General features: G+C 37.2%; 1 protein-coding gene and 1 pseudogene across 4 annotated transcripts in view; one reads left to right on the top strand and one right to left on the bottom strand.

Annotated features, from left to right (window-relative positions):
* The window catches only part of CAPS2 (calcyphosine 2), a 121375-nt gene that overhangs the window by 70627 nt on the left and 22825 nt on the right, over positions 1-27923 (top strand). For 3 of the 4 annotated variants that reach the window (XM_023185925.3, XM_023185221.2, XM_023184504.2), the window contains 6 exons: positions 2786-2908; positions 12458-12525; positions 20460-20579; positions 25057-25131; positions 25991-26086; positions 26182-26275. In XM_023185925.3, the coding sequence (XP_023041693.1) occupies positions 2786-2908; positions 12458-12525; positions 20460-20579; positions 25057-25131; positions 25991-26086; positions 26182-26275 (576 nt within the window). The remainder of the gene's footprint in view (positions 1-2785; positions 2909-12457; positions 12526-20459; positions 20580-25056; positions 25132-25990; positions 26087-26181; positions 26276-27923) is intronic. The other variant, XM_023186690.2, reaches the window with a different exon arrangement.
* On the bottom strand, positions 18949-20171 carry LOC111553458 (annotated as a pseudogene).

Raw genomic sequence — 27923 nt, 5'->3', positions numbered from 1 at the left:
TTCTAATGGTATATTTCCTTTGTTGAGTTTTCCTTCCACTTACAATAAAAGCTGATGAATCTCTTGTTGTCAAATTGTTTTGTTACCTAAAATGCAAATTTATGTGTACATATCTATTTTTAAAATAATGAAACATCTTGAAATTAAACATGAAAATCATTAAACTTCAATTTTGTTGAAAATAATCTTAATTTCCTAATCGTACTTATTATTCATTTCAAATACATCTTTTTTCACTCTAAAGAAACCTTTTTAATTGTATAAATGATCAATATAATTTATTCATTTATTATTTATTCTTTCAACAAATAATTGCTGAGTGCTTAACTTTATGCAATACCCCTGTCCAGGCACTGGGGGTAAGTCAGTGAATAAAACAGACAAAAATTTCTGCCTCTAAAGAGCTTATATCCTAATGGAAGAAAATGGCAAGGAGAAAAAAAATCAATCAATGGAATGATTAATCAGTCAGCCCAGCTAGTATGACACATGTGAAAAGTGTGGTGTATAGAAGGGATCTAGGAAAGTCAGGGCTTTGGGTATGGGATAGCAATTTGTATAGGATCCCGGGGGAGACCTTTAGATAAGATAGCATTTTAGCACACACCTGAGGAGCAAGCTAGTCAGGAGAAATTCTGTGTCATGAAGCAGGAGTGTTTAAGAAATATTGAGGAGGACAGTGTGGTCAGAGGAGAGAGAGCAAGGGAGAGATGGAAGGAGGTTGGTCAGAGAGTTAAAGGGAGTTTGGGAGGCAGCTCAGGGAGGTCACACAAGCCATGTAAGGACTTTGTCTTTTTCTGTGAGGCAGAAAGCTACTTTGTTCTTTTGAGGATGGTCTTTATTGAGAATAGGACAAAGATGAAAGCAGGAAGACCTTTGAGGAGGCTGTCACAATAATCGAGGCAAAATTTGATGATGATGACTTGGACTTGGTGATGGTAGCTTCAGACTTGGAACCTTGTAGTGTCTCACAAAGTCATATTGTTGATAGATTCTGAAGGTAGGGCTAAGAAGATTTTTGAATGGATTAGTTGTAGACTTTAGACTTGAGAGAAAGGGAAGACCAAGAATGACTCTACAAGGATTAATTTCAGGACATTAAACCAGGCACAGAAAGACAAATACTCTATGTTTTCACTTATATGTGGACTCTAAAGTTGAACCCACAGAAGCAGAGAGTGGAATATTGGTTGCCAGGGACTCGGGGGGAGGGGTTGGGAAAATGGGGACTTGGTCAACGGATATGAAGTTTCAGTTATACGATAAATAAGTTCTGAGGAACTACTGTATTCGTGGTGATGACAGTTAATCATACTGTATTTTTTTCCTAGAAATTTGATAAGAAAGCAGATTTTGAGTGTCTTAACGACACACACACATATACGCAGACAAATACAAATGGTAACTATGTGTGGTGATGGATGTATTAATTAATTTGATTGTGATAATCATTACATAATCTATCTGTATATCAAATCATCATATTGTACACACTGCGTATTTACAATTTTTATTGTCAATTAAATATTTTAAAATAAAAAAAGAATGGATCTAAGGCTTTTGGCCTAAGAGGGTTACCATTAACTGGAGGTAGGGGAAGACTGTAAAGAAGTCTGCTTTTGGGAGGTTGAATTTGAAATATTAAGTGGAAATATCAGTTTTCCTTTTGTAAAAGGTTGAAAACAAGCTGACACAAAATAAAATTATTTCGAAAGTGTTTTCAACCTGAACAAAATACAGTGCTTTGCTTATATTTGAATATATGCATTAAATTAATCTGCTTAATTTACCTATATAATGCTAAGCATTTTTTGGTGCCTATTTAAATAAATCACTATTTAGAAAGAAGTATATTAGTGGATAAACAAATAAAATGATAAAGTATCCTCATAAATTGAGTTTTAAATAGTAAATACCTACGCTAGGTTCATTATTCGTTTATTGAATAAATATTTATCGAGTGCTCACGTTGTATTATCCTGTTCTGCAACCAGGGATATGGCAATAAAAATGACAGACAAGGTTCCTGCTTTCATGGAACTTACATTAGGAGAGGCAAGCAATAAAGCCTAAACAAATATATAACAAAATTTTATACAGCAATCAAAGGTCATAAAGACAGAGAGCAGTATTAAGATAGAGTATGACTTTTCAAGGAAGATCTAAAGTAAGAATAACCCCTGGGAGGAAGAAATCTTGAAATCTGTAAAGGTTTTGACAAGTTGCTATCTTATTGAAACCTTTTTTTTTGTTTTGCTGAGGTAGCATAAACACATCTCATAGTCAAAGAACAATTTGATGTTTATCTCTTTAGCATCCCAAATAATCTTTTACCTGGAAGGTTATACTCATCTTTTAGTATTTTATTTCTGAATTAAATTTTATAATGGAGTAGACATGCCCACATTTATTAATTTTTCAAAGATTCAAATTGGACAATAATAATTATAATAATTGCTAACTTTTATGTAATGCCTACTGTGTCAAGTAATTTTTATAAAATGTTGGGCATGTATTATCTCTTAATCCTTTTTGTTTCTGGTGAAGTAGTTTCTATTATTAATTCACATTTTATCTATGAGTAAACTGAGACACAGAGAGATCATCTAGCTGGCAACTGGAAGAGCTGGATTCAAATATAAGCAATCTGATTTTCAGAGCCTGTACTGTTAACTGCTGTACAAATAGTCACTGAGATATTCCGTGGTTATCTATTCCAATATTTTGTTAAAAACAAACATTCTAAATATGTGTGTGATGCTTCATTTATTTCTTTCATGCATAGTGTGTGCAACATAAAGAAGCCAACACAGATGACCTTACAGCTCTGGATAGGAAAGCCCTCTTACAGCAAGGTTATGCAGACAACCTTTGCGATAAACAACAGAGGGCAAGAAAACTGGATGCAGTAAGTTGTCAGCATTTTTACTTATTTGGTGAGCCATTAATCTAATCTGCTTTCTAAGATTTTAAAGACTGAATGGAATAAATAATTGCAACAATTGAATTTGGACTCGGGTGAATATTCATTAACGGAAAATTGAGTCCTCATTTTTATAAATGATTGAATTGTGTTTGGTATATATTCTGTAGAAAATTGTCTTGAATCTTTAGGTGTTTGAAACATTTATTTTATACTGTTCAAAATGTGAGTTGGCTGCTATTTACGTTAGTGAGTTTATTTGCTGTCACCTCCTCGCCCCCAAAAAGCAGCCTGGTTATTTTTTTTGAAGTAGTGAGCTACTAACATTAGATAAATTCAGGCTAGTTAAGGAAATTCCAGAAATAAGTTGTTTTTCTTTTTTAGGAAAAGTGAAACAAAACTCCAGATGCTCAATATTAACTTTCAATTATGTCTTTTACATAATTGAATCAATTAGGTTGGCAAGTATGGTTAGCCCAGTTCTGGCACAAATAGATAATTAAAACATTTCTGTAATGTTCTGGAGTAAGGGTACTAAGCTGCTTGGAACTGGAGGTCACTGACCACCCCAGACACCCAAGTGATTAATGTCTTAGGCATACTTATAACAGGTTGTTGGAATGCCAGTGTGGTGGCTCACAAGTTGAGAAAAGTCTGGTTTTGATAGCATAAATAGTAACATAGCAATATGGATTTAGTTAGTTACATTACTATTATCATTGAGTGGAGATTCAACATATGTTTTATTTGGGTCACAGTCATCCAGAATCAATTATGTCTGAAATAATAGCAATATAGCAATATATAAGCAATCTCTGGACTATGTGAACTGATTTTCTGTGGATGTCCTAAGTTGCAAATTTGTGAGTTCTTTTGCTTAAACCACATGCACATTTTTTTTTTTTTTTTGGTGCCTATTATTATTTGGGTATTTATGTTTAATAGAATATTATCAGGATTATCCTAAAAATTAAAAAATGCTACTTTTTAGGGAAAAATAGTGTTTCAAATAAGGCTTATTCTGATATATCCCTGAAGTTATATTTGAAATGGGTGTTACAATAATTAAGGCTCATTGGGTATTGTTCTTGATGTAATTCAAAGCAATCTGGATGTTAACGGATTTCTTTTCCTTACAACTGCATTGTTAGGAACAATGTATCTAAATTCATTATCAAGTTTTATTTTATTTTGGTAGTATGCATTTAAGTGTCTCCTCCTTCCTCTGAGGAAACGTTTACATGGGTAAGCTTTCAAGGCATCTGAAATTAGCACCAATTTGTTTTAAAAATGTAGGTGAAAACTTCTTTATTTAATTTTACACCTCTTAAGTGAAAATAGAAGCAGTGAAACTACTTTTTTTGTGTCCACCTCATCCAGCTCCTTTTTCAGTTTTTAGTGTTGATAGATCCTTGCATCAGTGTCACTTCTGCTTCTAATCTGTTTTATCTTTATACAGATCTCTAAATCAGTGTGCCTATGGGTTCTAACCTTTCCTACAAAATATAAGCCACCATAAGCTTCAGCACTTCAAGGTGGGCTTTCTGCATGAGCTCTATGGTGTCAGTTAATCTCTCCTCTTTGGCTTCTATCTGAGTTTTACATCTGTGTTTGGCCGATGTGGATCTTTTCTGTGTATAGTTTTAATGTTTTAGTCAGTGTCCACTTTATGAATCACTCTTAGATATTAAAAAATATACCTTGCTTTACTTTTAGGTTGTGCTAATTTTTCAACATTTTAATTACTCTTTTAAATTTATTACTAAATAAAAATCTTATAAAGCATCATGAGCTTAGAGAGTGACACAAGATGTATTAAATAACGTAAGCTTTATGTGGGACATATTAAATGTGTAAACTACACATTTTGAATTTCTAACAAACAAAAATACTAAATTTAGTGTAGGCTAAATAACATTTAAATAATGTTAAATAATAATGTTTAATAATAATTTAGGCTAAATAAAAGTGTTATTTAGCCTACATTAACTTTAGTTTTAACATTCTTATTAAAATTCTTATTAAATTTTGTTTTAACATTATTATTAAAACTAAATTTAAGGCTGGCCATGGTGGCTCATACCTATAATCCCAGCACTTTGGGAGGCTGAGGCTGGGGGATCACTTGAGACCAGGAGTTCGAGACCAGGCTGACCAACATGGTGAAACCCCATCTCCACTAAAAATATAAAAGTTAGCCAGCTGTAGTGGCATACACCTGTAGTCCCAGTTACTTGGGAGGCTGAGGCATGAGAATTGCTTGAATTTAGGAGGCAGAGGTTGCAGTGAGCCATGGTAGTGCCGTGGCTCATAACAAGACCTTGTTTCCGTAGGTCATAACATAACATATGGCAACATAACAAGACCTTGTCTCAAAAAAAAACCCAAAAAACTAAATTTAGTGCAGGCTAAATAGCATTTTATGCCAAACTTTTCCAATTTTCTTACAAGTTTTACTTTTTGTTTCTGTGATATGTCTTTAGACATTCTTATTTTATATTTTGTCTCAGTTTTAAATAAAGCACTTTTTCTAAGGTTACAAAGCCTCTATCTTAATTTCATTTATTGGAGTGATCAATGGGGATGATAGTAATTTACTTTCTAAAAATATAACAAGTTTTATTTTGACTTCTTAATTTTTTAACCTCTTTTATTTGCTCCTCTAAAGGTAAATTTTAGTCATTATAGCTGCATGATAATATAATTGGAATTGAATGATTACCAATATTTCAATTAGGTATGACCTAAAAAAGTCATAAAAATAGTTTCAGATGAATTGGAAAAGTGAAAAATAGTATGAAGTGGGGGGTGCCCAAGATGGCCAAATAGGAACAGCTCCAGCCTCCAGCTCCCAGGACAAGTGACACAGAACATGGGTGATTTTTGCATTTTCAACTGAGGTACCAGGTTCATCTCACTGGGGCATGTCGGACAGTCGGTGCTGGTCAGTGGGTGCAGCCCAACCAGCGAGAGCTGAAGCGGGGCAAGGCATTGCCTCACTTGGGAAGTGCAAGGGGGAAGGGAGTTCCTTTTCCTAGCCAAGGGAAACTGAGACACACAACACCTGGAAAATTGGGTAACTCCCACCCTAATACTGTGCTTTACCAAGGGTCTTAGCAAAAGGCACACCAGGAGATTATATCCCATGCCTGGCCCAGAGGGTCCCATGCCCACGGAGCCTCCCTAATTGCTAGCACAGCAGTCTGAGATCTAACTGCAAGGCAGCAGCGAGGCTGGGGGAGGGACGCCTGCCATTGCTGAGGCTTAAGTAGGTAAACAAAGCCACTGGGAAGCTTGGACTGGGTGGAGCCCACTGCAGCTCAAGGAGGCCTGCCTGTTTCTGTAGACTCCACCTCTGGAGACAGGGCATAGCTAAACAAAAAGCAGCAGAAACCTCTGCAGATGTAAATGTCCCTGTCTGACAGCTTTGAAGAGAGCAGTGGTTCTCCCAGCATGGAGGTTGAGATCTGAGAACGGACAGACTGCCTGCTCAAGTGAGTCCCTGACCCCTGAGTAGCCTAACTGGGGGACATCCCCCACTAGGTGCAGACTGACACCTCACACCTCACACAGCTGGGTACACCTCTGAGACAAAGCTTCCAGAGCAAGAAAAGACAGCAACACTTGCTGTTTAGCAATATTCTATCTTCTGCAGCCTCCACTGCTGACACCTAAGCAAACAGGGTCTGGAGTGGACCTCAAGCAAACTCCAACAGACCTGCAGCTGAGGGTCCTGACTGTCAGAAGGAAAACTAACAAACAGAAAGGACACCCACACCAAAACCCCATCAGTACGTGACCATCATCAAAGACCAAAGGCAGATAAAACCACAAAGATGGGGAAAAAGCAGTGCAGAAAAGCTGGAAATTCAAAAAATCAGAGCGCATCTCCCCCTCTAAAGGAACACAGCTCATCACCAGCAACAGAACAAAACTGGACAGAGAATGACTTTAATGAGTTGAGAGAAGAAGGCTTCAGTAGATCAAACTTCTCAGAGCTAAAGGAGGAACTACATACCCAGCACAAAGAAACTAAAAACCTTGAAAAAAGAATGGATGAATGGATAACTAGACTAACCAATGCAGAGAAGTCCATAAATGAACTGATAGAGATGAAAACCATGACATGAGAACTATGTGACAAATGCACAAGCTTCAGTAACTGACTCGATCAACTGGAATAAAGAGTATCCGTGATTGAAGAGCAAATGAATGAAATGAAGTGAGAAGAGAAGTTTAGAGAAAAAAAAGTGAAAAGAAATGAACAAAGCCTTCAAGAAATATGATATTATGTGAAAAGACCAAATCTACGTCTGATTGGTGTGCCTGAAAGTGATGGGGAGAATGGAACCAAGTTGGAAGACGCTCTGCAGGATGTTATCCAGGAGAATTTCCCCAACTTAGCAAGGCAGGCCAACATTCAAATTCAGGAAATACAGAGAATGCCACAAAGATACTCCTCGAGAAGAGCAATGCCAAGACACATAATTGTCAGATTCACCAACGTTGAAATGAAGGGAAAAATGTTAAGTGCAGCCAGAGAGAAAGGTCGGGTTACCCACAAAGGGAAGCCCATCAGACTAACAGCAGATCTCTTGGCAGAAACTCTACAAACCAGAAGAGAGTGGGGGCCAGTATTCAACATTCTCAAAGAAAAGAATTTTCAACCCAGAATTTCATATCCAGCCAAACTAAGTTTCATTAGTGAAGGAGAAACAAAATCCTTTACAGATAAGCAAATGCTGAGAGATTTTGTCACCACCAGGCTTTCCCTACAAGAGATCCTGAAGGAAACACTAAATATGGAAAGGAACAACTGGTACCAGCCATTGCAAAAACATGCCAAAATGTAAAGACCATCGATGCTAGGAAGGAACTGCATCAACTAATGAGCAAAATAACCAGCTAATATAATGACAGGATCAAGTTCACACATAACAATATTAACCTTAAATGTAAATGGACTAAATGGTCCAATTAAAAGACACAGACTGGCAAATTGTATAAAGAGTCAAGACCCATCAGTGTGCTGTATTCAGGAGACCCATCTCACATGCAGAGACACACATAGGCTCAAAATAAAGGGATGGAGGAAGATCTACCAAGCAAATGGAAAACAAAAAAAGTCAGGGGTTGCAATCCTAGTCTCTGATAAAACAGACTTTAAACCAGGAAAGATCAAAAGAGGCAAAGAAGGCCATTACATAATGGTGAAGGGATCAATTCAACAAGAAGAGCTAACTATCCTAAATATATATGCACCCAATACAGGAGCACCTAGATTCATAAAGCAAGTCCTTAGAGACTTACAAAGACACTTAGACTCCCATACAATATTAATGGGAGACGTTAACACCCCATTGTCAACATTAGACAGATCAACAAGACAGAAACTTAACAAGGATATCCAGGAATTGAACTCACCTCTGCACCAAGTAGACCTAATAGACATCTGCAGAACTCTCCACCCCAAAGCAACAGAATATACATTCTTCTCAGCACCACATCACACTTATTCAAAAATTGACCACATAATTGGAAGTAAAGCACTCCTCAGCAAATGTAAAAGAACAGAAATTATAACAAACTGTCTCTCAGACCACAGTGCAATCAAACTAGAACTCAGGACTAAGAAACTCAATCAAAACTGCTCAACTACATGGAAACTGAACAACCTGCTCCTGAATGACTACTGGGTACATAATGAAATGAAGGCAGAAATAAAGATGTTCTTTGAAACCAATGAGAACAAAGATACAACATACCAGAATCTCTGGGACACATTTAAAGCACTGTGTAGAGGGAAATTTATAGCACTAAATGCCCACAAGAGAAAGCAGGAAAGATCTAAAATTGACACCCTAACATCACAATTAAAAGAACTAGAGAAGCAAGAGCAAACACATTCAAAAGCTAGCAGAAGGCAAGAAATAACTAAGATCAGAGCAGAACTGAAGGAGATAGAGACACAAAAAACCCCTCCAAAAAATTAATGAATCCAGGAGCTGGTTTTTTGAAAAGATCAACAAAATTGATAGACTGTTAGCAAGACTAATAAAGAAGAAAAGAGAGAAGAATCAAATAGACGCAATAAAAAATGATAAAGGGGTTATCACCACTGACCCCACAGAAATACAAACTACCATCAGAGGATACTATAAACACGTCTATGCAAATAAACTAGAAAACCTAGAAGAAATGGATAAATTCCCGGACACATACACTCTTCGAAGACTAAACCAGGAAGATGTTGAATCCCTGAATAGACCAATAGCAAGCTATGAAATTAAGGCAATAATTAATAGCCTACCAACCAAAAAAAGTCCAGGACCAGATGGATTCACAGCTGAATTCTACCAGAGGTACAAGGAGGAGCTGGTACCATTCCTTCTGAAACAATTCCAATCAATAGAAAAAGAGGGAATCCTCCCTAACTCATTTTATGAGGCCAACATCATCCTGATACCAAAGGCTGGCAGAGACACAACAAAAAAAGAGAATTTTAGACCAATATCCCTGATGAACATCGATGCGAAAATCCTCAATAAAATACTGGCAAACCAAATCCAGCAGCACATCAATAACCATCCCTGGGATGCAAGGCTGGTTCAACATATGCAAATCAATAAATATAATCCAGCATATAAACAGAACCAAAGACAAAAACCACATGATTATCTCAAAAGATGCAGAAAACGCCTTTGACAAAATTCAACTGCCCTTCATGCTAGAAACTCTCAATAAATTCGGTATTGATGGAATGTATCTCAAAATAATAAGAACTATTTATGGCAAACCCACAGCCAATAACATACTGAATGGGCAAAAACTGGAAGCATTCTCTTTGAAAACTGGCACAAGACAGGCATGCCCTCTCTCGCCCCTTCTATTCAACATAGTGTTGGAAGTTCTGGCTAGGGTAATCAGGCAAGAGAAAGAAATAAAGGGTATTCAATTAGGAAAAGAAGAAGTCAAATTGTCCCTGTTTGCAGACGACATGACTGTATATTTAGAAAACCCCATCGTCTCAGCCCAAGATCTCCTTAAGCTGATAAGCAACTTCAGCAAAGTCTCAGGATACAAAATCAATGTGCAAAAATCACAAGCATTCTTATACACCAGTAACAGACCAACAGCCAAATCATGAGTGAACTCCCATTCACAATTGCTTCAAAGAGAATAAAATACCTAGGAATCCAACTTACAAGGGATGTGAAGGACCTCTTCAAGGAGAACTACAAACCACTGCTCAGTGAAATAAAAGAGGACACAAACAAATTGAAGAACATACCATGCTCATGGATAGGAAGAATCAATATCGTGAAAATGGGTATACTGCCCAAACTAGTTTATAGATTCAATACCATCCCCATTAAACTACCAATGAGTTTCTTCACAGAATTGGAAAAGACTGCTTTAAAGTTCATATGGAACCAAAAAAGAGCCTGCATTGCCAAGACAATGCTAAGCCAAAAGAACAAAGCTGGAGGCATCACGCTACCTGACTTCAAACTATACTACAAGGCTACAGTAATCAAAACAGCATGGTACTGGTACCAAAACAGAGATATAGACCAATGGTACAGAACAGAGCCCTCAGAAATAATACCACATATCTACAGCCATCTGATCTTTGACAAACCTGAGAAAAACAAGAAGTGGGGAAAGGATTCCCTATTTAATAAATGGTGCTGGGAAAATTGGCTAGCTGTAAGTAGAAAGCTGAAACTGGATCCTTTCCTTACTCCTTATACCAAAATTAATTCAAGATGGATTAGAGACTTAAATGTTAGACCTAAAACCATAAAAAACTTAGAAGAAAACCTAGGTAATACCATTCAGGACATAGGCATGTGCAAGGACTTCATGTCTAAAACACCAAAAGCAACGGCAGCAATAGCCAAAATTGACAAATGGGATCTAATTAAACTAAAGAGTTTCTGCACAGCAAAAGAAACTACCATCAGAGTGAACAGGCAGCCTACAGAATGGGAGAAAATTTTTGCAATCTACTCATCTGACAAAGGGCTAATATCCAGAACCTACAAAGAACTCAAACAAATTTACAAGAAAAAGACAACCCCATCAAAAAGTGGGCAAAGGATATGAACAGACACTTCTCAAAAGAAGACATTTATACAGCCAACAGACACATAACAAAATGCTCATTATCACTCGCCATCAGATAAATGCAAATCAAAACCACAATAAGATACCATCTCACACCAGTTGGAATGGCAATCATTAAAAAGTCAGGAAACAACAGATGCTGGAGAGGATGTGGAGAAATAGGAACACTTTTACACTGTTGGTGGGACTGTAAACTAGTTCAATCATTGTGAAAAACAGTGTGGCAATTCCTCAAGGATGTAGAACTAGAAATACCATTTGACCCAGCCATCCCATTACTGGGTATATTCCCAAAGGATTATAAATCATGCTGCTGTAAAGAGACATGCACACGTATGTTTATTTTGGCACTGTTCACAATAGCAAAGACTTGGAATCAACCCAAATGTCCATCAGTGACAGACTGGATTAAGAAAACGTGGCACATATACACCATGGAATACTATGCAGCCATAAAAAAGGATGAGTTTGTGTCATTTGTAGGGACATGGATGCAGGTGGAAACCATCATTCTCAGGAAACTATCGCAAGAACAGAAAACCAAACACCACATGTTCTCACTCATAGGTGGGAATCGAACAGTGAGATCACTTGGACACAGGAAGGGGAACATCACGCACTGGGGCCTATTGTGGGGAGGGAGGAGGGGGTAGAGGGGAGGGGTAGCATTAGGAGATATACCTAATGTAGATGATGAGTTAATGGGTGCAGCACACCAACATGGCCCGTGTATACATATGTAATAAACCTGCACATTGTGCACAGGTACCCTAGAACTTAAAGTATAATTTTAAAAAAGTGAAAGAAAATAGTATGAAAAAAGCTTAATCAAAGTAGTAATTGAGAAAAGTTTATTAAATATTATTGATGCATTATATGCAGAGAAAATATTATACTTTCAATGAGGAGAGTTTTTTTTTTTTTCCATGTTTTAGATTTTTGATGAAATGTGAAACAATTCAAACTCAGTTTTGCCTTCCTTTGCTGTGAATAGTGTTAGACTAAGCTTATTTTGTGTCGGTGTTGGTAGTCTTCTTGGAGCGGGTTAACATGCCTTTTGCAGGACATCTCTTGAGGGGAGGAATAGAGTGGAAGGATGCCATAGTCTCTTTCTCCTTTAGTTTGCCCCGTAAAATGCAAAGGCAGCTGATGAAAATTCTGATAATTTTTGCTGAAATGTAAGTGCATTATTTCTTAGAAAATAAATGATATTTGTAGATTAAATGACTGAAATTTAAATTTAGTAATGATGGAAAGTAATCTATAACCTATAATAGTAATCTATTTCCATCTATATGTAAGATGGAAATCAGAGATATTTAATTTATGTTTTAGAACTTTTGTGTTAAATATTGTATGGTTCTACTTTATCGATGTGAAATTGTCTTTATTTAATCTTCCCAGGAAATTGTGGCTGCAGAGAAGAAGAAACAGATTGTTGCAGAGCAAGTCATGATAGATCACTTATCTAGGTGAGAATTAGCAACTGACAATAGAAATCAATTCAGAAAGTTTTCATTAAATTTCTTTTCATGCATGATGCTCATATCCTTGGTCAATTAAAGGTTAGCTAACTCAGAGGTTCCCAAACTTTCTCTATTCACTGCACTGTTAGTGTTTTAGTAATTTTTTCACAGCACTCTTAGACCAATAGAAATACCTAACAGTTCTATTTGTTAAGTATTTTTCTCTAAACAACTTAATAAGTATTTATTTGCTAACAACTAATGACCATTTAAGAAATAATACACATAAATTGAAAGAAGATATCCTTACTTTATTCTTACCAAGGATCTGTATGCATCTTATGGGCACTGCACAGTCTCTCAAATCCTAGAATCATTTACGATGCTGCCACTTCCACTTTATATTCCATATTGATTTTCACCTGATATTTGCTTTTTATCATAGCAACTATAGAAAACTCAGATGTAACATCATTGAAGGAGTATAGTGTGCTGTCTTGTTGAAGCTGTGAACTACCCTGAGGCTGAGCTAGTAGTTTACCTGGTGTGCGAGTGATGTCAAGTATCACTGAGTTTCCCTCAAAAAGTAAAAATATTCCATAGTACCCCTGTGAGTTCACTGTGTTATCTCAGGGTTCCTTGGTGCAATTCGAGAACTGTGAGACTGTTAAGAATTTTAAAACCCATTAGAAAACTAAAATTTTAACATATGCATTGCTGAATTGCATGATAATATGGAAGTATGCTAGAATTTCTGAAGAGGTTGGAATTATCTACTTCAAGGAAAAAGTAAGACTTAGCTTTGAAAAAACTGTTTAGTTACATGGCAGAAGGAATGAATGACAGAAAGAATGATGGATGTTTCCACATGCACGTTTTTCAGTGAATTCTTTGAAATAGTTATACCTAGAGTCTCCCTTGTCCCTCCTTCCATTGTCTCATGAACTTAGTGTTTTCACCTCCACCATGCCTCCAGCAACTTTTTTCCAGAAGTGGTGACATCCATATTGCTAGACTAATGATTTCTCAGTTCTCATTTACTTGGCCCATCTGCAGCAGCTGTCTCATTTGAAACTATTTTCTTTGAGGCAGGTTTTTTTTTTTTTTTTTTTTTTTTTTTTTTCTCTGCGTGGCTTCCTGCACGCGACACTTGACTGTTCTCCTACCTTTCTCCCCTTCTCAGAATCTCTTGTGGTTCTTTTTCATCTTCCCAGTCTTTAAACGTGAGTGTGCCCAAGAGCTCAGTTCTTGGACCTCTTTTGTATTTGCTTTTTAAGTGATCTCATCCAGTAGCATGCCTTTAAAAACCACGTATATTCTGATGCTTCTCTAAGATTTCAATTTAACTTTCTCCAATCTGGGTGTCTGAAACTTTACTGTCCTCTCTTCCACCATGACCAAATCTTTAATTTTCCTTCATGGCAAGTCAATTCTTCTTGTTACTAAGACCTAAAATTCTAGTGATGCCTTTGATCCCTCTCTTTCTCTCAAATACTATATCTAGCTTGTCAACAAACACTCTCAGTCCTACCATCAACATAGATTTACTCCCTCTGCTACCACCATCCTATTCAAACTTATTTTGTGTCTCCTGGATTATTTCAGGGACTACTTAACTGGCCTCATTGTTTCTGCATTTGCCGCTTACTGGTTTATTTTCAACCCAGTACCCCATAGTTAATCTATTAAAAGGCAAGCTAGATAAAACCTTCCAGGAATTTCTCATTTCAATCACAGTGAAAGCTACAAGGCTCACGTATTAATTATGTGTCACAACAAAAATCAGTAGCTTAAAAGAACAGTAATTTTTGCTCATGTGTCTTTAGGTTATCTATCAAGTCTAGGCTTGGCTGGAAGGTCCTTACTTTTTGTTTTGTCCAGTTGTATATGAGCAAAAGCAATGGTCTTAGGTTTGATCTTAGGCCGTAAATGATCTCATGTGTTTCCATTTGCCCTTTAGTGCTTCTGCCACCTTTGAGAGAAAAACACTGCTTGGCTAGTCTGGTAGTCTCAAGAAAAAGGTCCTTCTAGAAATGCCACTGAGCTACTTAGTTGAGACCATCCTAGATAAACGGATTTCCAGCCAACCCGCATTTGTATGAGTTAGTTCAGTTGAGATTAGCAGAGTCATATAGCTGTGTGTAACTGACCAAAGCAAGTCAAAAGCTCAAGGTCAAGGGGTGAGAAAGTACACACCACCTATAATGAGGCCATAGCAAGGATATGGATCAGGATTACTAAAAAATTTGGGCCAATAACACGGTCTATCCAAGCCCACCATTGGACCTTGGACCTTGGACTTCTCTCCCTCTTACCTACTCTCCTCCAGCCATTTGACTTCTCTCTGTTCTGGAACATACCAGGTTCCATTCCTGTGTTAGGTACTGTGCATTTATTTTCCCCTCTTCTTGGAATGCCTTTTCCCCAGAAATTTGTATGTCTGCTTACTCATTTTAGCTCGTATCTTTACTTAGAAGTCACCTTGGTGAGGCCTACCTTGGCCTTACTAAATAAACCATAAATAAATTTAAATAAATAAATTGACCATAAATAAATTTATGATCCCTTGCTCAAAATTTTGCATCTTCTTACCATTTCATTTTTTCCTCCATAGGGACATGTAATTCATGTTATATTTTCTCTGTTTATTATGTTAATTATCTTTCGGCCTCTTCAGAATGTGAGCTTCATGAGGGCAGAGCACTTTGGAAGTTTTGCTCACTATTACACTCCCATTGGCTAGTCTAGTAGCTGTATAGTAAAACTTGTTGAATAGGCAAATGAATGAATGAACTGGAAAAGAGGACTTAAATAGAGTCAGCAGAATTTGGTTTTAGGTTTAGCTATGTGACTAATTCGCTGTTTGAGCTTTCATATTTTCCTTCTGTATGTCTTGATTTTTGCTTCTGCCAAATTAACATTAAGATTTCTTATAACTCTAACATTCTGTGTATGTATATTTAACACAGAACTGATAAATAAAGTGTGAGAATAGAATAGGTGCCACTTTTTTATAAATGCCAGCCTTTTTCATTTGGGAAATTTAAAAAATATCTTAATGCTCAATTTAAAAAGAGGATTTAGTTCCTAACTTGGCACACAAATGAACAAAATCTACAGTATATGGTAGAGATGACTAAAGCTTTTCCTGAATGTTCCAGCAATGGAAATAACTCAATAAATTCATAAGTTCTATCTTTGAATTGCTGTTTCATTTTCATAGTTTTGAAGTTTCATGATACCTTTTAAAACATGTCTACTCATTTATTCTTTTATCCAGTTAATCATGAAATTTATTCAGACTTAGGGTTTTTCCAGGCAAGTAGAAAAAACCAGAGAGGGCAAGATTGTTAAAAGGTGGGTACAGGATTCTCTTTTGATGAATCATGGAACCCAACCTGCTAAGGAGGAAAGTAAGTGTTACTGGATGGTGCCATGTAGTTCCAGGCTCTTGGTGTCCCGAACAAAGAACTGAATGAGACGCACAGAGATAGCAAAGCAAAGCAGCAGAAGTGTATTCAGCGCACAGTATTACACTCTCAGAGTGGGGGAATGAATGGACTGAGTTCTGTGAGATAAATCAACCTAAGTTTGGTCCTTTGGGTCCTTTTATGTGTTTTTTTGTTTTCTTCTCTTCCCAAGGATGCCTAATCTCTAGCCAGTATCTGCCTTTTGATTAATAGATGTTGCTGAGTTAATGTGGCCCTTGTGTGCTTGTGTGTCATCTCCATCCCATAATTTTAAGTACATGTATGATATGCAGTCCATATGCATGAAACTTAAGTAGCTAATTACCATATTGGGTCATTTTAAGGATACTTCTTTTTAATGAGCATTCCCCTCTCTGGGGAGCTGCCCCTGACAGGTTTGGTCCAAACCTAGCTGGCCATGGGGGCTCCTTACTCACTTTTTTTTTTGAGACTGAGTCTCGCTCTGTCACCCAGGCTGGAGTGCAGTGGTGTGATATCGGCTCACTGCAAGCTCCTTACTCACTTTTTTATCTCACTTTTGTTTTGGCTGCTGAACCTCTGCTTCTTATCTCGCTTCTTGCTCAGTCACCCCTTCACCTTCTTTTACTCATTCTATTCTTTATCCAACTTTTAATTCCTTTTGCTATTTTCCTGCATCATTTCCCCTGTTTTCCTGTCTCATAAGGATATGAGGATAACCTATTATTCTTACCCTTAAAATAATATTAATAACAACAATAACAAATCAAAACTATTACCAGTGGTGGGTGTCCAGTTTCTTTGCACTTTGAACAAAGAATTGGACAAAACACAAAAACAAAGCAAGGAAAGAATGATGCAACAAAAGCGGAGATTTATTGAAAATCAAAGTATACACCACAGGGTGGGAGCAGCCTGAGCAAGTGGCTCAAGGACCTGATTGCAGAATTTTCTGGGGCTTAAATACCCTCTAGAGGTTTACTATTGGTTACTTGGTGTACATGTAAATGTATGTAATGACAAATACATACATACAGTTCTTTTTACTTTGTCTATTTACATACTTTGCCTACTTTGTCTATGTAAATAAAGAAGTGGCCTGCCATCAGTCTAATTGGTTGTGGAAAGTGACCAATCAGAAGCTGAAGTGAAGTTACAAAGTTACACCCTATGCAAACATCTGATTGGTCATGGGAAGTGACCAGTCAGAGGCTGAAGTGAGTTACAAAGTTATCCTCCTATGCAAATTTAGACTTGGCCCACAACCATCATGATTGGTCATGGGAGGGGACCAATCAGAGGTATTTTCAATTTTTCATCTGCCACACAGGTGGTTGCAAAGGTAGTAGCCTCTGGTCCTTTTATTACTTGAGTGTGGAAAGTTGGGGTTTTCCTTTTGATTTAGTTCTAGGAAGTCAGTGTGAATGGACTTTAGGTTTCCTGCCTCCAGACCCTATTCTCCTGCCTTAGAAACACAATGACACCTATGTTCCTTATATTATTAAGTGAATCTCATTTCCCATTGTTCAGTTACTGTATATCTTTCTACTTGATGACCTCAAATCCAATTAGTTTTCTAGTTCTGTTGGTGTTTCTTGAATTTGTTCTTTCTACTTTGTCTATTTATTTACTTTTTATTATTTTTTTGTTTGTGTTCTCTTGTATTTATGTATTTTATAGTTTTGGGGTACATGAGATAATTTAACAATATAATTTGTAAAGATCAAGTCAGTGTACTTGGGATAGCCATAACCTTAAATATTTGTCTTTTCTGTATGTTAGAAACATTGTATTTATTATCTTCTAGCTACTTTAAAATGGACTACATATTATTGTAATTATAGTCATCCTACTGTTCTATGGAACACTGGATCTTTTTTCCTCAATCAAACTGTGTGTTTACTGCCACCTTAGTGTAGACCCTTACTATCACTTTTCAAGACCATTGCAATGCCACCTGAGGGGCTATCATGCCTCTATATTTATCCATATTCAGTAAAATATGCAGTAAAAGGGAAATTAGGAGGCAAAGCCTCAACTATTGAGTGCTTCTATAATACTTAGTAGATTATAGGTACTCTCCTAAACAATATGTATATGTTAACTAATTTATTTAATCTTCACATCACTTCTGTGGGGGAGATACCATTATTCTTTCTTTTATTAATGAGAAAACTTTGGCCCAGAGCAAAATGACCAGATAAGGCTACACGGCTAATTATTGCGGTAGGCAAGGATTGAATCCAGGCAGTCTAGTTGCAGAGTCTGTACTCTCCTCCATTACACTGTGTACAGTCCTCAGGTGTGTCCTCACTGTGCTGTCTGCTGTGGCTGTACTCATATTGTTCCTCTGCTTGTGGTACCCTTACTCCTTCTCCTCTGAGTGCTAACTTGTACTCACTTTTTTTGGATCATATCACAAGAAGCTTTAATGTTTACTTTAACATTGACTCATGGTGGGGTTGAAAATGTGTTTAGTAAAGTGTGCCAAGTGCCCACATTGAGACCAGCTCCATTCAAATCAGTTCACTCTGTGAGGATGTTTCCTGTGCCCAGCAAGGTCGTGAAGAGAGGGGCCTTGACTTTTCTCTTTGTTAGGTCAGCTTTGCTGGTGAGTTCTTCCAAACTTGCCAGGAGCAGCCTACCCCAGTACACATCATCAGTCCCATGTAAAAGAATACGATGGAAACTTTCTCAATATATTTCATCAGTTTAGCACGTCTCTGGTACAAAAATCCAAGAAAGGCCGCACAAAAGCAAAAGTGCCAACCAAACTTACTTATAAACAAACATGCATATGTCCCAAACACTACACAGTAGTACCCAAATGACAACATTGCACTAAAAGGTATAAAAGCACTGTACTGTAAAGTTACACGTGAATACTGCACTGTAAATCCTGAATACTCTAGTGACCCACCCCCACCGCTTCCACAGGCCTGGTGAGGGTCAGAAACCATTCATCCGCCTCCAGACCTTGCTAGTCCTGGGAGACACTGTTACAGGAGCAGTAGGCAGTGGGATTAGTCTCCTGCAGAGCTCTGGCCTTCTCCATAGCTTCCCAGTATCCGGAAGGCTTGGGGGTCTTTCTTAAAGACCATGGCCAGGAACTCCATGATTCGCATGTTGGTAATTTCGCGGCCGGCCCTGGAGCCCCAGAAGAACTCATGCACCGGCTGCGGCACGTACGGGCCGGGCCGGTACTTCAGGTAATTCTGCTGGACGAACTCCTTGGTGATGAGCTTCCGCACGTCCCCGAAGGTGGAAGGTGGACTGCTTTTTCCAGGGCCACAGCCCCAGGACGCACAGCACGTTCCAGACGGCAATCTCTCTGGCGCTGCAGTCTTTCAAGTAGATGAGGCTCAGGATCATGAGAACGCCTGTCAGGACCATGATGTTGCCCAGAGACACCCTGTCCAGCTCTTCGGGCTCCAGCGCTTTGACCAGCTCAGACTCCATGGTGTGGAGGCTGGACAGCCTCTGGTGCAGCCTGGTCAGCTTCCATGGTGCATTCCGAACACCTGGGCGAGAATGAGGCTGGTGAGCCTGAGGATGCCCCTCCATCACTAATTGTAGCTGCCGATGACATCCTTCCATGTCTGGAAACCAAATGATGATCTTCTTCTGGTCATTGACCCGCACGTAACACACGAGTTCGTGCGCCTTCTTCAGCAGCTGTGCTGGGCCAGACTGGGCCGCGCTAGGGGCCTAGTGGGCGCCGCCCTTCTCCGAGGCCTGCTGCAGAGCCTTCTGGTCGCTCGGGGTCTGGGGCAGTGGTGGGGTCTCGAGGAGGGCTCTGTGGCTCTGCCAGGGTCGCGAACAGAGGAATGCCTACCGAAACCCCAGGGTTGCTATGCACCTCGGAGCTGGAGGCCTCGGCTGCAAAGTTGGGGTCGCTCAGATCCTTACTTTGTTCCAACCTGTCTGCTCCCTGTCTGACAAGAGCCTCTGCGTCCAGGAGCACTTTGAGTCTGCCCTCCTCCGTGGACTCCTGGAGAGGAAGTCTTGATTCTTAAAAGTCTCACCTTTTAAGAATCAGTGCAAATATCTCCTAGGATGCCTTTCGTAAACTCTTCTCTATGTCTTCTAGGAATTAAGTTATTCTTTTCTATGTTTGTTCATTGAATTTCTGTTGTGGCATTTATGACTTTGTATTCTTGTTTTACTTTACCTGTGTTCTCTCCTACCCACCTCCCACACCATCAGAAACCAGCAGTGTGTCTGCTTGTTTAAAGAACAGTAAAATAAAAACATGAAGCTCTAAACTCCCTCCGAAATTTCAATTCAGTTTTAGAAAATACTTCTGGAAAAAAGAGGAATATTTACTTTCTTATGGAAAATATTTTTAAATAAATTTAATAAAAATATTATTCTGACAGTGTTGTAAATTTGCATTTGGTATATGAACTTTTAGAACTGCTTAAAAATATGTGAATTTTAAAGTAATGCATGATCATATTTAATTGTAGGACTTTTTATTTTCCTGTATAGGGCTGTAATCAGTGATCCAGAACAAAATTTAGCCATTGAGCGAAGAGAAAGTGATCATATCCTTCCAGATTCAAAGATGACACCTCTTCGATTTAGAAAAAGAACACTACATGAAACAAAGTAAGATTTTAATTACATAAAATGAAGATGCACTATGTTCTAAAAGTATTTTTAAAATGTACTTCTGTGTCTAGCTGGAGCTTTTGTGTTTGTTTCACTTTTTTCTATATAAAGAAAAGTGGAATTTTTTTAGTTCAGCTCCCAATTTTACTACTTTATGATATTAGAGGCAATACCTTATTTTACTCTCTTTGCCCTCTAGATTTTTTATTTGTAATTTAGGGGGAAAAAAGCCACAACCTTTGCAGATAATAGATGGGAAAATGTATCATATAGTTACCAAGATATTTTACGTGTGTTATATATAATGGCTAAATCTCATTGGCATGTTAAAAATTGGTATTGATTACACTTTTTTTTTTTTTTTTTGCATTTTACGTTGTAGCTTTTTCAACCTTAGAATTGGTATGATCTTTTACAATCCTCTGATGCTGTCCACTTAAATTCTTCAACAGTTTCACTGACATGTAACCTGAGCTTTAGTAGACATAAAAAAATCTACCAGTACCCACAGTAACTTTTTTATATTTTCAGACTACTGTAATTGTTAGTATTTTCATATTTTTTTAATCGTTTTGTCTCATTCTTATTTTCTGAAAGCCCTTGCTTTCATCCATTCAAATATTTAGAAGCATCATGTGTTAGTTTCCTATTGCTGCTGTAACAATTACCACGAGCTTAGTATTCTAAAACACAGATTTATTCTTTAATTGTTCTGGAGTTCAGATGCCTAAAATCATGGGATTGATAGGGCTACATTCCTTCTAGAAGTTTTAGGGGTAAAGCTGTTTTCTTGCCTTTTGCAGCTTCTAGAAGCTGGCTCACCGCCCCTTCCTCCATCTTCAAAGTCTGCAATAGCTGGTTTCATGCTGCATCACTCTGTCACTCTTTTTCTATAGATGCATTTCTCTCTACATTCCTCCAATAAGGACATGTATGAGTGCATTAAATCTACCTGGATAATCCCAATAATCTCTCCATTTTAATATTCTTAATTTATCACATATACCACATCTCTTCTATCATATAATGTATTCCCATGTTCCAAGGATTAGGATGTAGACATATTGGGCCAGAGGAGGTCGTCATTTATGTACCACACATCTAAACTTTCCTTTTTAAAAGTAAACTTTCATTGAAATAAAACGTACATTCACAGTGCACACATTTTAGGTGCACAACGTAAGAGTTATCAAAAACAGAACAACACTCATATACCAAACCCAGATCAAGAAACAGACAATTGCCAGTACCGCAGACCCTCCCCTTATGCTGCCTCCCAGTTACTATTCATTTCCCCTGCTATACCAGGTTAACCTCTGTATCTTAATATCATAGATTAGAACTGCCTGGTTATGAAATTTATGGAAATGAAATTACAAGAAATCTAGACTCTATGTCCAGCTTATTTTTTCCTCTCTAATAGCACTTGTTTATTTAGTTGTATATAAGATGTATAACATGATATTTTGATATACATAGTGAAATGTGTTTGGCTTCTTTTACCCAACATTATGTTTGTTAGTTTTATCCATGGTGTTATTTGTAGTTGTCTTTTTTTAATCTCATCGTTGTATGGTATTTCATTGTACCACATGCCACAACCTATCTATTCAGAGATTGATAGATATTTGGCTGTTTATGAATAGTGCTGCTATGAACTTCCTTGCTCATGCCTTTTGGTAAACATATGTACTCATTTCTGCTGAGTATATACTTAGAAGTAGAATTGTTGGACCATTTAGTATCCATATGTTCAGCTTTAAAAGATGCAGCCAAATAGCTTTCCCAACTGGTTGCTGAAATTTACACTCCCACCAGTAGCAGTATGAGTGTTCTTGTTGCACCGTATCTTTGCCAGAGCTTGGTATTGTCTGCCTTTTTTTATTTGAGTTCTTCTTATGGATGTGTATTAGTGATTTTAATTTGCATTTCACTGGAGACTAATGTAGTTGAGTACTTTTCCATATGTATATAGGCCATCTAGATATTCTCATACAAAATTTCCATTCAAGCCTGTTGAGTTGTCTGTCTTTTTAGTATTTGTGGATCTTATTTACATGTTTTAGAAATGAATCCTTTTTCAACTATATTTGTCACACATATCTTGTCCTACTCTGTAGTTACCTTTTCATTCTCTTGACTGTATCTGTCTTAAAAACTAAAGTTAGAAATAGGAGTTCCTAATTTTAACATAGGCCAGTTTTCCTCTTTCCCTATATTGTTAATGTCCTTTGTATGTTTCTTAAAAATAATCTCTGCCTACCACTAAATCATTTTCCCTCTGACTTGTAATGCCACATATGTCATATGTCAAGTTGTTATGTGCATAATTATGACATGACATGTTATATGCATGTCTAATGCATGGTTGGTTTCTAGACTTTTTCTTCAGTATTATCTGTTTCCCTGTGTCAATATTATCCTAATCAGTATTAGAGTAAATACCTGCAACTTGTTTCAAGCTAATCTAGTTCCATGAGAAATCCTGTTGTGGTATCAATTAGAATTATTGAATTTGTAGCTTTCACTCCTCTTACCCCCTATTTATTCTTCCCAGAGGAGGAGAGAGTTCTGCTTCATAAATTTAGAAGCAGGAATTGGCATGGGTAGTGCAGCCGTCCCTCTCCCCTTTGTTTGGGAGGCAGCAGCCTGCAGAAGCACACATTCTGCCCTGTGCATTGTTTTGGAGGGTCCCTCCCCAGTGGAAATGAGTGGATTAGTCTGTTTAATTATAGTGGTAAGGACTAGCTTGTGGTTGCTGCATACCTAAGCTGTGGTTTCTAATAGCTTTATCAATACTAAAATTCATACTTTAATTTTCAGTCTTTCTGATTATTCTTTATGTATTGGTAAGGAACTTGGGTTCCTAAAAGGAATTGGGCACCTAAAACCCAACATAGCACTTTGCATTTTATAGTGTAAATACATATTTACTTTTATCTTTTCGAGAAGACTACAGGGCCCTTGAAGCTGCTACTTCCATTTGTCACTGTTAAAGTGAGTTCCGTTTACTATTGAAAAGCAATATAATGTAATGGTTAAGAGCAAAGTTTTTTCTAGCTCTGCCATTTACTAATCATATGGCCCTGGGCAATTTACTCTTCTGTCTCTGTTTCTATAAAATTTGTTTGAAAAATGGGAATAATAACACTTACCTCAGAGTTATTGTAAGTAGTAAATAAATCAATACACATTAAAGTGATTTTAACAATGACTAGTGTCTGGGAAATTCTCAATAAATGGTAACCGTTACTGTTGTTTCAGGCACATAGTGGGCATTCAATAAACACATTAATCCCAGTGGATTAAATTGAATTGAGGTGGTTAAGCTCCCATGGCTCTACTCTGTGCTTATAAACTCTCATTTGGTTTGCAGGCTCATGTTTCCTGTCCCCTGCTTCCTTTTTGTAGATACCCAGATTTTATAGAGGTGTAGCTTTCAAGATTCCAGTGACCCACACACTTACTTACTAATTACATTACTGCCATTTCATTATACCTGCAGTTTTGTGGGAGAAATATTATTAAATTATTTGTGAAGCAAAGAAGAAATGTATCATTTAGTCTTCAGATCGCTTAATATATAGGAGATTATTGGCAGTAGGGTGCTTTGGTTTTGCTTTATATTGTTAAATAGAATTTTAGGGCTGGCAGCCTTTATGAGATCATTCAATACTGTCTGAAGGCCATAATGCTTAAATAACCTATTGATCTATGACAAGGTTCGAACTTCATTCAGCACTCTTCCTCACTCTTTGGTTATTCTGGTAAGGAATGTTTTCAGTTGCACATCACTGAAAAACGATTGATAGTGGCTTAAACAAGTCAGAATTTATTTTTCTTATATAGTTAGCTGCTTGGAGGTAGACATTTATGGATTTTGGTTCAGTAGCTTAGTGATATTATAGCTCTAGGCTGGCTTTCCTATATCTTTTTGGTCATTCTGATGTGGTGGCTTGATCTCATGGTGGCTATAGTGGCTCCTAGCATCATATTCCTGCCACGTTCACAGGCAGAAACTCTTCTCATGCCACTCTCTTACCAGGACAAAAGAAAATCTTTCCTGGAAGCTTATTGGCAGAACTAGGTCCCTTACTCATCCTTAATTGCAAGATGCTAAGAGCAAATTCTATGGTGGGAGGGAAGCAAAGAAGAAGAGGGTTGGAAATGCACTTGGGTAGCCCTGCAACAGTGCCAGTCGCAAATGTTATATCTCTGTTCAGTATTTACTTTTATAGCACTTTGATGGTATAACTTCTAAGATAAAAGTCATTCACATATTATATACTATATTTCAGAGTTACTTCTTTTGTGTCTGCTACAATTAGCAATCTGAAAAAAAAAAAAAGAGTACCTTTATCTGTATCCAATCTGTGTGGTTTCAAAATATTAACATAACTTTTTTTGTGCATTGTAATTTCCATCAAGTTATAGGTATCTTAAAAAGTTACTGACAAAATGTATTTCTTAACAGGATAAGAACTCATTCTACATTAACTGAAAATGTGCTTTCTCATAAATTACAATTTGATGGTAGGATCATATCACGGTAATTGTGATTTTATTAAAATTTTTAATCCTATGATTACAAAAACATATTCTCTTTTGAATAGAAATAACAGTAATGAGATTAGATAGGTTTGTATCATTAAAAAATATGTGAATTTAGAACAGACATTTTAATGTAATATCTAGTAATCTGTTATAAAAAATAGGAAATATGAATCTGTAGGAAAAACATTCTAATTAAAAGTTATCTTTGAAGTGAATTTAAATGCTATTTAAAAAGTAACTTAGCAGTGAAATTTTAAGAGTTATATTACTACCAGAGTATTGTAAACTGAAAACTAATGTTTTATAAGCTGCTTTATTTAATTTTATCTTAATGATTTAACAGATTATCGATAGATGCAGTGACAAGGAAAATAATTCTTAAATCTATTATTTCAGTCTTATAATCTTCCAGTAATACATAATTCTACTTGACGTTCTCTCTATATTACTAGTAAAATGTGTATTTTAAATTATCTTTTTTTAAGTGATTTTAAAGCTTTCTATGACAATAAAAGATAATAAATTTGTATCTATGTGTGCCTTCTTACAAGCTCAACACTTTTAAAGATAATTCACTTTATCTTAAAAGTCTACGTTGAATTAATAATTTACATTGTAAATATATCCACTTTTCATGTCAGTGTAATATTTTTTTTCTGCATTCAAATCTAACTTTTAGTAGACATTTCAGCAAGCTGTGTTTTTATGTTTTCCCTACAGTTTCCCATAACCTTCACTCATTGCCACATACATAAGAGAGTTAGCTATCCCTCTTGAGATGCACACTTTTTTTAGTTAATTAATCTAAAAATTATTCTATTTGAAGATATTTGATATCATTCTATTTTTTCCAGTAATGGACGTGATGCTTGCAGAGAGCTGATTGGGTTCTTTTTCACTCATGACCAATCCCTTACAATTTATGAATATCGACAATTTGGGAAAAATAGGTATGCCATAAAACATTGTTAGAACTCTGGAGATGATCACTTCTGAGAGAAACTGAATAACTTTCCATTTTTTTTTTTTTTCATTTACTTTCTAGAACAATTGTGCTTCCTTTTATTCAAAAAAGCATTTATAGTCATCAGTGTGGACGAAGAAAAGGAAAACAGTACCGACTTGGTGATTTTTATGTTGTAAGTTGTGTGTGTGTGTGCACACATTTAATACCAGATGGTGGATTTTGTGGAGTCCTATGGAGGTAGAGGAGCAGGGCTTCTAGTCTTCAATTTATTTCCTCTCCTCCGTCCTGAACAGGGTCATTTATGTGGGCTAATGGTTGATGTTTTCCCAGGAACTTCTGCTTCCCAGCCCCAAATCTCAAGAATGAATACAAGCATAGCATTTATTTTCTGTAACACCCCCTCTTCCCATTCCACAATATGGGTTGTCTCCAGATGAAGTTGTATCTTCATATTTTGAAAGGTTCTTCAAAGCTGTGTCATTGGCTAAATGGCTATCTCAATAGCACCAGGAGATATTCTTTACCTAAAGTAGGTTTATCCTCTGAGGATGGACAGTTTTCCTCCATGTGAAGGGGTATGGGCCTCTGGAGCTATCACTTTTCTGACAGCCTATCTTCCTTGTGATTTTCCCACTTCAGGAAATTCCTGGCATTTGGTATGTCACAAGGATTCCCTAGAATGGGTGGAGCATAGATAGTGTTACAGTTTGCTTAGTGCTCTTAAATTTTAAATCGTATTTACACTTTATATCATGATTAAAATACAGCACTATCCACAGTGATCATTCAGGTAATATATGTTTCTATCCTAAGATCTATAGATGGAGCAGTAAGTTAGACTCATTCCCTGCTTTTGTGGAGCTGACAGTCTAATTGGAGACACAGATAGATAGGAGGGCCAGATAGGAGGGGCAATGTGGGCCAGATAGGAGCGGTGATGGCCCAGTTTTGTGGAATCGAAGGATGCTCCCTAGAGAAAGTGCCATCTACCCTTGACTAGGAGTTAGCAAGGCTGGGATAAGGCGATAGGTGAGGGTGGGGAAAAGCTTCCAGGTGGAGAAGACAGCTTGTGCTAAGAACAAAAAGGAAGGGAGCACATGACTTATTTGGAGAACTGGAAGTAGTTCAGTCTGGTTGGAGGAGAGTTCAAGGTGGAGGCTGGCAAGAGATGAGTCAGAGCTTATTAAAAAGCAGCCTATGTTAAAGAGTTGTCTAACATGTATTGGGGAGTTACTGGAAGAGAAGATGTGGATGGAGTGGGGGAAGGTGGCATGATCAGATTTGTGATTTTGGAAGATCTGTCTGGCTACAATGTGGGGAAGGAATTGAAGACTAGATACACAAGGGCAGGATGGGATTGAATTATATTAATCAAGGAGAGGGATTATGGAAACCTGAATAAGCAAGTGACTCTGGCTATGAAGCTAATTAGACAAATAAAAGTTATTTGATAGGTAGAGCCAGTACAATTTGGTACCCAGTTAAGGGAGAAGTATGGGTTGAGGAAAAATTTTACATCTTACACTTAAATACACTATACACTATACATATGGCACTGAAGCCTGCCTCTTGAGATCTAGAGAAAATCAGCTCCGACTCCCATTTCACAACCTGCAGAAGAATATTTAATACATATTCCAAGTTTAAAGTTTGAGTTTATGTCTCCAAAAATTTAGTGTAGTTTATGATGTATTCTCACTATCCTTATTCCATATTTCTTTGAAGTAGATGTGGAACTGTGTTCTTTTTTATGATTTCCAAGAAAGAAGGAAGGAAGGAAGGAAGGAAGGAAGGAAGGAAGGAAGGAAGGAAGGAAGGAA

This window comes from Piliocolobus tephrosceles, chromosome 10, assembly GCF_002776525.5.
Source record: "Piliocolobus tephrosceles isolate RC106 chromosome 10, ASM277652v3, whole genome shotgun sequence".
NCBI lineage: Eukaryota > Metazoa > Chordata > Mammalia > Primates > Cercopithecidae > Piliocolobus > Piliocolobus tephrosceles.
This window is presented reverse-complemented; position numbering and strand designations above follow the sequence as displayed.